The 10,632-nt window shown below is 58.5% G+C and overlaps 2 protein-coding genes across 2 annotated transcripts in view; one reads left to right on the forward strand and one right to left on the reverse strand.

The window, feature by feature from the left end:
- The window catches only part of FAM160B2 (family with sequence similarity 160 member B2), a gene marked incomplete at its 5' end in the record, with an annotated part of 8,416 nt that extends 2,991 nt beyond the window's left edge, over positions 1–5,425 (forward strand). Inside the window, 14 exons of the mRNA XM_008063567.2 lie at positions 377–481; positions 578–697; positions 923–1,165; positions 1,277–1,473; positions 1,804–1,912; positions 2,132–2,208; positions 2,571–2,760; positions 3,262–3,407; positions 3,510–3,638; positions 3,785–3,875; positions 4,052–4,195; positions 4,511–4,651; positions 4,862–4,962; positions 5,125–5,425. Coding sequence (XP_008061758.1) covers positions 377–481; positions 578–697; positions 923–1,165; positions 1,277–1,473; positions 1,804–1,912; positions 2,132–2,208; positions 2,571–2,760; positions 3,262–3,407; positions 3,510–3,638; positions 3,785–3,875; positions 4,052–4,195; positions 4,511–4,651; positions 4,862–4,962; positions 5,125–5,263 — 1,932 coding nt within the window. The remainder of the gene's footprint in view (positions 1–376; positions 482–577; positions 698–922; positions 1,166–1,276; positions 1,474–1,803; positions 1,913–2,131; positions 2,209–2,570; positions 2,761–3,261; positions 3,408–3,509; positions 3,639–3,784; positions 3,876–4,051; positions 4,196–4,510; positions 4,652–4,861; positions 4,963–5,124) is intronic.
- A 3,011-nt stretch (positions 5,426–8,436) lies between these two features.
- The window catches only part of NUDT18 (nudix hydrolase 18), a 4,059-nt gene continuing 1,863 nt past the window's right edge, over positions 8,437–10,632 (reverse strand). The window contains 2 exon segments of the mRNA XM_021715263.1: positions 8,437–9,433; positions 9,644–9,876. Of these exon segments, the coding sequence (XP_021570938.1) occupies positions 8,838–9,433; positions 9,644–9,876 (829 nt within the window). The 3' untranslated portion in view covers positions 8,437–8,837.

Consider the following 10,632-nt stretch of genomic DNA (forward strand, 5'->3'; position numbering starts at 1 on the left):
CCCTCAGCCTCCCAAAGGCGCGGGATTACAGGCTGAGCCACCAAGCCTGGCTAAGATGCTGTCTCTTAAAAAAAAAACAAAAAACAAAAACCTGACAAGAATGCTTGAATCCTAGTGGGGGCAGGGCAGGATCATCATGTAGTATGTTCAGTAAAGACCCAGTTATGAAGAAAAATGATGCAGGAAAAGGGGTTGAGAGCTCCAGGAAAGCCCATCTCAAACAATACAGTGAGGGGTGGGGAGGTGGCCTTGTGGAGTAGGTGCCCCAGAGCTGTCACTGGGGAGGGAACTGAGTCAGGTGGCTCTGGGGGGAAGCATTCTGGGCAGGTGGACACAGCCTGGGCTTCTGACAAGGTACTCTGTTCCCTGACCTCAGTACCCCCCAGGCATGCGGCAGCAGGTGTTCCAGTTCTTCAGCAAAGTTCTGGCCCAGGTGCAACACCCCCTGCTGCATTACCTCAGTGTCCACAGGCCTGTGCAGGTGAGGGGCCAGGAAGCCAAGGGTTGTCTGGGCGTGAGGCCCTCTCTCTTCCCTGCCACCTCATTCCCTTCTGTTTCTATCCTGCTTCCCTTCCAGAAACTTCTCCGACTCGGGACAGTTCCTGGGTCACTGACAGAAAAGGAGGAGGTGCAATTCACCACCGTCCTCTGCTCTAAGATCCAGCAGGATCCAGAGTTGCTCGCCTACATCCTAGAAGTGAGCACTTCTGATGGGAACAGGAGGGAGAGGGCTCAGAACCCCAGGGGCAAGCCCCCTTGGCCCTTCTGAGGAGGCAGAGGAGAGAACAGGTACCCGGGAGACACTCAGGCAGCTTCCCCTTCAGCTCCAGGCTGAGACCCTGACAGCAGCCCACCCTGCACTACTGGAAGTCCTGGGGGGTGGTCCCCTCTGCGACTTGGCCTCATCCCAACTTCTTTGCAGGGTAAAAAGATAGGTAGGAAGAAGGCATCCAGAGAACCCATCACCCTGCCGAAAGATGCAGCCAGCCACAGGGACAAGGACCACTCCCACAACAGCGTGCCTGCCAAGGGTCTCCAGCTGGATGGGGAGCCCTGTGGGGCGCAGACCTTGAACATCCTCCTGCCTGCCGGGACTGCAGAGCCAGATGTTGGGACTGGGGAGAGCAACCTGGTCACCTCCTTGCTTGGGCTGTGCAGGAGCAAGGTGCTAGCTGTGGAGATGGAGAGGCTGGGGCTGGGGAAGGACGGGGTGACTGCTGGGTGGGGTCTCAGGGGGCTCGGGTGCATGTCCCTGAAGTGGCATCCCATCCCCTAGAAGAGTCGAGTGGCCCTGAAGGCCCAGGAGAACCTGCTGCTTCTAGTAAGTGTGGCCTCCCAGGCAGCGGCTACTTACCTGGTACAGAGTAGCCCATGTTGCCTCGCGATCGCCGAGCAACTCTGCCAGCTCTACCGGTCCATGCCTTCCTGCCTCGACCCTGCAGATATTGCCGCGCTGGAGGGCATCAGCTGGAGGTAGGCTCCAGCCAGGGAAGGCTGGCCAGCACCTTCAGTGGCAGGTAACTCTGCCTGTCTGTGGTGGCTGCTTCTCTGGTACTCTGGGCTGGGGACTCCTGCCGGCTGCCCTCTTCCTGAGTCACAACTGGTCTCCAAGGGCCTTCTTGCTGCCCAGAAGGACCTTCTCGTGTCTCCAGAAGGCATCACTTTTGGTGTCTGACACAAAACCCCCAAGAGAACTGACCCTCAGCAGTAGAGGGTCCACAGGAGAGAGGGGAGGGACATACTGAGGAAGACCTCAAAGCCCCTCCTTCCCTCTCTTGACATCCCTCCTCCCTCTCCCTTCAGGTTACCCAGTGCCCCATCTGATGAGGCTTCTTTCCCTGGCAAGGAGGCCCTGGCAGCCTTCTTGGGCTGGTTTGATTACTGCGATCACCTTACCACAGAGGCACATGTGGTGAGCAGGGGTGGGTGTGGGCAGGGCTCCCTCACACTGTTCCCTGTGCTGTCTCCATCTCAAGGACTGAGTGGAATAGGTGCTTGGAAACTTGGGGTTCAGGAGCCCAGCAGGGCACCGGGTTAACCGGGTCCCTCTGCCCGTGGCATCAGGCACTGTGCAAGGACATAGACCGTGATGCATGCAAAACATGTTGAAGACATGCTTTTTGGCACCCAGGTGGTTGCAGATGCCTTGGCGAAGGCCGTGGCTGAGAAGTTATTCGTGGAGACCCTACAGCCCCAGCTTCTCCACTTGTAAGTGTCTGTCTAGTAATGCACTTGGCGTAGCTGTGGTCCGGATCAAATCACCTAGCCCTCCAAGCCCCTTCCTTTGCTGAGGCCAGGGACCTTCTTGACCAGAGACCCATTTGTGGACTCCACGGGGTGATGTGACCTGACCTGCCCATGGCTCTGGGGCACTCATGCTAAAGGAAGACCCCCTCCCTTCACTTTAGGACCTTTGTGGGGATGGGGAAGTGACCAGAGACATACCAGCCAAAGATGCGAAGGCACCAGAAAAGGGTCCACCACCCCTGCACTTGCATCCTCCCTGCACCTGCTGCTATCTCCACCTGCCGCTACACCCCAGGCCTGACTAAGGTGTCCTCTCTCCACAGGTCCGAGCAGAGCATCCTGACCTCCACTGCCCTCCTCACAGCTATGCTGCGCCAGCTTCGCTCTCCTGCACTGCTGAGGGAGTCTGTGACCTTCCTCCTGGGCACAGACTGGCAGCCTGAAGCTCCCGAAGACAACCCTGGCACACTGTGCACGCACCTCATCGGGCACTGTGACCACCTCTCTGATGAGGTATAGGGGTGTGGTCTCATCTCTGTCCCCCCCACCTCCCGCCCCTGCCAAAGGGATTTCCTCAACACTTTTTCCTATTTTCATTAGTGTTCCCAGGTGATTCCCAGCCTTGAGGCATTGAACCCCCAGAACAGGGCCACAGCAAGCTGTCTTAGTTTTCAGTGATTGTATACTTCTTATGGCACTTTATATTTTGCAAACTGCTCTGATGCGGGTGAGGTTGATATTCCCATTTTTCAGACATGAAAACTGAGGTAGAGAAGCCACTTGCCTTGCCTGACATCACACATCAAATTAGTAATGCACCAGAGACCCCCCCCAGACTTCTGAATTCCCAGGCCAACACCCTCTGCCTCCCCACTGCCCCCAAAACCTGCACCTTATCCCCCAACTAAGGGAGGCACCCCCCCGCCTGAGAGGCCTCTTCTGGGTCAGCAGTTCCAAGGCAGCCCTAGAAGCCAAGTGGGGAGGGGCCTCCCACCGACCCCCTTCTCGCTGCAGATCAGCATCGCCACACTGCGGCTGTTTGAGGAGCTGCTCCAGAAGCCCCACGAGTGGATCATCCGCAGCCTGATCCTGCGCAACCTCGAGGGCCGCCCCTACGTGGCCCGCAGCTCACCCGAGCCTGAGAACTATGAGGACACCCTGTAAGTGAAACCGGGTGCCCCAGCCCAGCCCTGCCCTCAGCACCCCACGCTCACTCGTGTTTGTTCATTCACTGGTGCCACGCTGGTCTGTCCCGGCCACAGAGATCTGGAGGAGGACCCCTACTTCACAGATGGCTTCCTTGATACCAGCTTTCAGCCCCCTGCAAAGCCTCGCCCGGCTCCGGCCCCCAATTCTGATGGCAAAACGGCAGTGACCGAGATCGTCAACAGGTGGGGAGCAGGTTAGGCAATCAGAGCCGCTTGAATTTGGCCACAGCCCCTATGAGGTCCAGCCGGGGAAGGAGATGGGGTCCCTTGAGCAGGGGGATGCAGGGCGAGCCAGGGGCACATTCCCCACACCAGTTTCTGTCTCTCAGTTTCCTGTGCCTCGTCCCTGAGGAAGCTAAGACCTCCACTTTCCTGGAGGAGACAGGCTATGATACCTACGTCCATGATGCTTATGGCCTGGTGAGTGTTGGCTGCTACCACCGTCCACTCCTTCAATGCCACAGGGCGATAACCTCCGGGTTCTCCCTCTGTGATCTTCCTCCTGGGGAGCCCTGACCTCTCCTGCATGGGGTCCCTCTTGTCCGCTGGCTCCTGACCGAGGCGCCTGCTGCCTCTCCTCTTTGCTTCTATCTCAGTTCCAGGAGTGTCGCTCCCGTGTTGCCCCCTGGGGCTGGCCTCTCGCCCCCACACCCTTGGACCCCCATGAGCCTGAACGGCCTTTCTTCGAGGGTCACTTCCTCCGAGTGCTGTTTGACCGCATGTCCAGGATTCTGGATCAGGTAGCCAGCATGCCTGGACCCACAGGAGAACCCCAGGTGGTGCCTCTGGAGTTCTTTGGGAGAGCAGGGGCTGACCTCCCCTTTGGTTCTTCGCTCCCCCAGCCCCCACTTTTCCCCAGGCGGGAAGCCCCATCTCGTCTCTGCTCCACACGCCCTAACATGTTCTGGCCCTCAGCCCCATGGAATCCATGACACACACATCACATGAGCCTCCCACCCCCGCACACGTTCACACTGGCCAGGCGCCTTGCTGGGGGAGTGCAGAAATGCTCCCTACCCCCTGCCAACCCTCGACGTCCACTGTGTTCCCTACAGCCATACAGCCTGAACCTGCAGGTGACCTCCGTCCTGTCCCGGCTCGCCCTCTTCCCCCACCCCTATATCCATGAGTACCTTCTGGATCCCTACATCAACCTGGCCCCTGGCTGTAGGAGCCTGTTCTCTGTGCTTGTCAGGGTGAGGACACCTGGGCTGAGGGAGTGTGTCCAGCAGGGAATGGGACGAGCGGGAAGGGGACCAGGGCAGGGTGGTTGGGGGTGGAGGAGTGGGCAACTGTGCCAGTGCTGGGGAAGGCACCAGTCTCCCACCCCCACAGTGTGGCAGAACCAGGGAACCCTGCTGGAATGGCACTGGCCTCATCTCAGTCCTCCATGGTTCCCATTCTAGGTGATCGGGGACCTGATGCAGAGAATTCAGAGGGTACCCCAGTTCCCAGGCAAACTCCTTCTAGTGCGCAAGCAGCTGATGGGCCAGGTCCCTGGGGAGCAGTAAGTGATGGAATGTGGGTGCCCAGGGAAAAGCCTTCCAGCGGGAAGGCAGGAAGTGCCTCGGGTCAGGGCACTGGGTCAAGCCTCAAGGACACTGGGCTGTCTTGCTGAGCACAGTCCTGCCGCCTCCTAGCCACACTCCCCTGTGCTGTCTCCCCTCAGGCTGGACCACCAGACCCTCCTTCAGGGCGTGGTAGTGCTGGAGGAATTCTGCAAGGAGCTGGCTGCCATTGCCTTCGTCAAGTTCCCCCCACATGGTCCTCACCGGAACCTCTCCCCAGCCCCGGAAGGGCAAGTGTGAGCCAGGAGCAAGGCAGCGGGGGACTCCGATCAGCACCTCTGCCCCAGAGCTGCCGCCGCCTGGCGCTTCTGCCTGCCTGGCACTGCCGCCACACTGTCCTCCTGGGGTGGGGCCTTCAGCTCCCCTGCTCACTCGAGGAGACCTGGTGTGTTGACAACACCAGACTGGGTTTCAAGGAGTGGGCCTCTCAGGTACCCGGTGCCAAGGAGCCAAGGAAATGGCATCCCCAGCAGGGGTGTCCTTGGGGCCTTTTCAGAGGAGCTGGGTGATGGCCAGGTCGCCCGGACCCTCATGTGCCTGTCTCCCTCTGTACTGGCCATCTGTGGCCAGACCAAGGCCTGTGACTCAGTTCTGGGGCCAGAAAGGGAGTGAGCTGATGACTCCAAGGCTGGTCAGGAACCCAGGTCAGAGAGATGGGGCCAGGAGCCCTGTCTGTGTTACACTGGGTACCACGGAAGCTGCTGAGACTTGACATTTCCCTCCTGCCTCCTTGGCTTGGCCCGTGGAGATGGGGCAGTGAAGGGGACAGTAGGGGAAGCCTCTCTTCCTGCTCTGCCCTCCTGGAGACTGTTGCAAAATTCCCAACCGCCTCATGGCAGGTGCCCAAAACATGCTCCGCGCCCAGGCGGGGGCAGCTGCTAATGAGAACCTTGGTGCAGCTGCAGCCAGGGTGGGGAGGGCCTGGGGAGCCGGGTGCCAGACTACAGCTCCAGCTGGTTTCTCTCTGGCGCCTCCTGAACCCGTCTCTGCAGGTCCACAGCACCTGGGCAGAAAGGTCAGAGACCAGGGGAGGCCGGGCCTCATCCTCCGCCTTTTGCCCAGTGCCTGGTGTTCTCAATGGAGTGCCCTTCCAGGGAGCAAGGAACTCTGGACACAGAGGAGGACAGGCTGCCCCCAGACCCCAGGCCCCTGAGGCCCAGTGGGGAGGGGCTGGGCCCAGGCAGCCTATTCTGGTGTTGTTCTCCCTGCATGCCCTCCGTAGCTGGGGCTGCCACCCCACCCGGCCCGAATCTGTCTCGACCTGCAGGAATACACGGGTGGCGCCAGCCATTACCTCACAGCAGGACTACAGTTGCTGGCGTGGCTCCTGGGCAAGGAGGAGCAGGCCAGAGCCCCTTTCACTTCCTTTCCTGCCCATGCCGCTTCTCGAAGCCAGATGCAGGTTGCCAAGAGGTGACATGAAAGAGGAAACTCAATGACCTCTGCCTCTCCCGCATTCCTCCCAGTGGGGGAAGACCTTACTGCTTCTCTGAAGATCACTCCATGTGCGTCGCAAGTACAGGCGTGCACGTGGGTGTGGACAGGGGAGCAGACCTCCGTGGATGAGTTGGGTCTGCACTTTTAGACTCATAAGATGTGTGAGGGTCTGGGAGTCACAGCCCCTCTGCTCTCCTTGATGCACTTTGGCATTTGCACGGTGTTTTCCCCAGACGGCACAGCAATAAATGGTGTGACTGCGTGGACACGTGGCTCTGTTCTCCACACTTCACGTCCTGCCTGGGGCTCCGCTGTTAATTTGGGCTCATCTTCCTCCACAAGGAGACAAATTAAATTCTTTTTCCAGCACTGGAGCAGGGAGAGGGGGTGCGGGTGGTAAACAGACAGGCTCTGGCAGTGCAAATCTGATGTTCCTCAACGCCTGCCAGGAAGCAGGCGCTCTCTTGGCTGAGCAAGGCCATTTCTGCTCAGCTCACCTACAGCCCTGGGCCTGCTCGTCTCGCAGTCTCGCAGACACTGAGGGCATGGACCGTGTGGGAGCGTCTGCGTGCAAGCCTCATTTTCATGTGTTTATGTTGCGAGTTCGATGACTGTGTTGTAAAGTGGGTCTCATATTTAGGTGTGTGTGGACGGGTGGGAATCCCTCTGAGGGATCCCCAAGAGGACTGTGGGGCAGGGCCAGCCAGTGATCGCTGGGTTGCTTTTGAAAATACCATTGCCCAGTCTCCCCACACTGGTTATAAGTGTTGTGGGGGTGGACTCAGTTTTGTTGCTGAAGCTTTCCAGGTGACTTTAATGTGCACCAGGGTTGTAAACTACTAGGCTAAGTAGTGGAAACAAATATCCTTGCCTGTCTCTGGATATGGGCTGGTGGGTCCCTCAGACGCTGAGAGTAGTAACCAAATAAAAGGGGTTGCTTCCATCGTTCAAAAGATGTCTGTCTTCAGGGTGGAGGAGGATTCCTACCACCCTACAGAGGCCAGAAAGATGAGATGGCAGCCAATGGAGGGGGCTGGAAAAGGGGCCTCTGAGGTTACTCTGGGTCTTAGGAGAAGGGAAGCCCATGCAGTGTTTTCTTGCTCAGAATTAGAGCTCTATACTGTAGATGCGGTGATGAGCACACGATATATTTTCTTTGTTCATTTCCTTTGTTTTTCCCTTAAATTTGAGTAAAGTTCTTCCTTTACTTTTTAGAGACAGGCACAATCAGCTCACTGCAGCCTCGAACTCTTGAACCCAAGTGATCCTCCTGTCTCAGCCTCCTAAGTAGCAGGGACTACAGGCATGCATCACCATGCCAGGCTAATTTTGAAAATTTCTTTGGTAGAAATAGGATCGATATGTTGCCCAGGCTGGTCTCCAACTCCTGGCCTCAAGAGATCCTCCCACCTTGGCCTTGCAAAGCACTGGGATTACAGGCCTGAGCCACTGTGTCCAGCCAAATTTTAGTAAATTTCTTCTATTAAAAATAATCCTACAATGATTCAGCTGCGCTAGGGGAAATGAAGAAAAGGTTTGGTCAGGCAGGCGTGGGCTGAGCTTGTAAAAACGCAGAAGCAGGAGAGTGAGGGAGAGGGGTCAGAGCCAGGAAGGCTCAAGGAGAAAGACACTCCTTGCCTGCAGGGGTCGTGTCGACAGCTCCTGTCCCACCTGAACCTTCCCTGGAGTCCCCACTGCCCAACTATTGGAGGGCTCAGGGATTTTGGGGACAGTCCCGTCACAGTTACATCCCACCCTGGCAGGTGAGGCAGAGAGGCCCCAGTGGGCCTGAGGCACCATGGTGGATAGCAGACCCGCCTGGCCCAGCTACTCAGCACCCAGCAACCAGGCCCCTGCAGTGTCAGTGCACTGTCTGGGAAAGGCCTGGGTAGTTATTGATGACACAAGGGGACCAGCAGCTCTTGGACAGCAGTCTCCCTCAATTCCTCCCCACAGAGACATTTAGGCAGGACAGGCAAAGTGAGCAATGCCTATTTACTCAGCAAGGGGCTCTTCCCTTGTGGAGGCCTCCCCCAGTGCCCCTCCAGGTTCTAAGCACCTGGAAGGACCAGGATGCAGGCCCCGACCAAGGTGGGCACAGAAAGTGAGAAGCAGATGCCATCTGGGGTTCAGAAGGCTCCCCATCCCCTTAGGGAGGAGTGTCAGTGTGCCTTCATGGCAATCAGGGCTTGAGCTCAGGACTCTGCTTGGTTAAAGGCACTGTCTCTTGAGCAACGTAGAATCCCGCCGGGGACCAGGACAGCTCCCCCTGCTCCCAATACAAGATCCCTGACTGCCAGCCCCTGTCTCCCTCAAAGGAAAGCTAAGCTGCACTGGAGGGAGCATGGCCGCCCAGCTCATCACTTCCTCTTCCCCGCTATGTGTTCACTGGGACGACAGAGGACTCCTGAAGCCGCTGTAAGAGCTGGCCTTGTAGGCCTTCCTCCATTACCTTCCACCAAAAAAAGTTCTCACCCTGAACCTTCGGGGGCTCATCCTGGATCCCTGGGTTCCGAAAAGCCACAGTCACCAGCACATTCAGACAGATGCCATCAGTATGGTCTCTGCCCAGGTGCTGCAGTCCAAGCAACCCCTTGATCTCCACCACCAAATGGTGCAGGGTGAGACACTCCTGCAGCAATCGCAGGACAGCCATCTTGATGCCACCCCTCTGTTCCATAGGGGTGAGACCACAGGCAGTGATGGGCAAGTGGGGCATCCCCACTGTGCCTGCCAGCACCCATACTGTCTGGACACTGGTAAAGGTGGCCACAAGCCGCTGGCAGACCAGACTGCAGGGCAGCTCTTTGGGCAGAATGAGAGGGTGTTTGGCTTGCTGGCGATACTGGGCAGCTAGCTCTATCAGGTGCAGAATGTCATGGGCTCGCAGCGGAGTGGGCAGAGAGGTCCGTGGATACCAGGCAGCCTGCAGGGACTCAGCATCTGCCTCCTTGGGAGTCTTGAGAATTCCACCTAGGGGAGATTTGGGGGATGGGGTCTGTGTCGAGAAGCGTGGGCCCCATGGGTCCCGCAGAGCAAACCTGCCCTCAGGCTGGAATCTACTGATGCCAGGCTATACCAGCTAGAGTAGGGCTGGCTGCAGAGGCGCTTGTCTCACCAGAGGACAAGCTGCAGGGGACTGGGGGAGGGGGAGGAGTGAAAGTGCCACCATGTGAGCCGTACCTGTGGGGCGGGCAAGGAACCCAAAGCGGATCCAGGAAGGTCCCCGCTCCTCCACAGACAGCAGTGTCACGGGCTCACAGTGCAGCCCGGCTTCCTCCTTCACCTCCCGCTGCAGTGCCTCCACGATGGTCTCCCCGGGCTCCATTCTCCCAGCAGGAAGGTACCAGGTCCCCCGGCACTCCCTCTTGGCTTCCTGGATCAGTAGCACCTCATCCTGAGGGGAGAGAGAGGATCTTCACCCCTAACCCCCCACCAAAGCCAGACTGGGAGCTCAATCAGCAGCAGCCCGCCCTCGCCCTGACCTGGTGGCATCTCAAACACAGTCGCCCAAGTCTCCCGTTCTGGGGGATACCCCAAAATGGTGAGCTCTCCACGAGACCTGCCTTTGTGTGGCTGGAGGCTGCAGCGACTCCCCTCTGCAATTCGTCCCTCTCTGGATTCACAAAGGCTTCCATTTCAGAAAGGGGCTGCGATCCCTGAAAGCAGCTTCAGGGGCTGGAGACTATGGGCCGTGCAAACACTCCTGTCTGTATCTGTCAGTCACCATGTACCTCTCACCACTGACGGTTCGTGCATTTGTGCCGGGTCTCTGGGGTCTGAAACACGACCCTATCCCCGTTTGTGACCGGGGTCTGGGCTCTGAAACATGACCCTACCCCCACCTCGCCATGCAACCCCGCTTTACTGGGGCCCCGGCCCCTTCTGGTTGGTATCACATCGAGTGTCAGCCCAGGTGGTATCCCTGCCATCCACGGGGCCCTGGCGGACCTTCAAGAGCTTCCGCTCCGGGCGGGGCACTCAAACTCTGGGAGAAGGAAGAAGAATAAAAGCACGGTCCTCTCCGCCAGGAGCGAGGCCTAGCGAGGGGCTCGAGCAGGTCCTCGGGCCTCCGAGTCCTCCCCCGGCCACGGGGACGCCCGCAGGGCCCAGACGCAAGTGTGGGTGCTTTGCAACACTGGGACGCGCCGCGCACACGCCGGCGGCGGCGG

This window comes from Carlito syrichta, unplaced genomic scaffold (assembly GCF_000164805.1).
Source record: "Carlito syrichta isolate Samal-C Ts95f unplaced genomic scaffold, Tarsius_syrichta-2.0.1 Scaffold306946, whole genome shotgun sequence".
Classification (NCBI taxonomy): domain Eukaryota; kingdom Metazoa; phylum Chordata; class Mammalia; order Primates; family Tarsiidae; genus Carlito; species Carlito syrichta.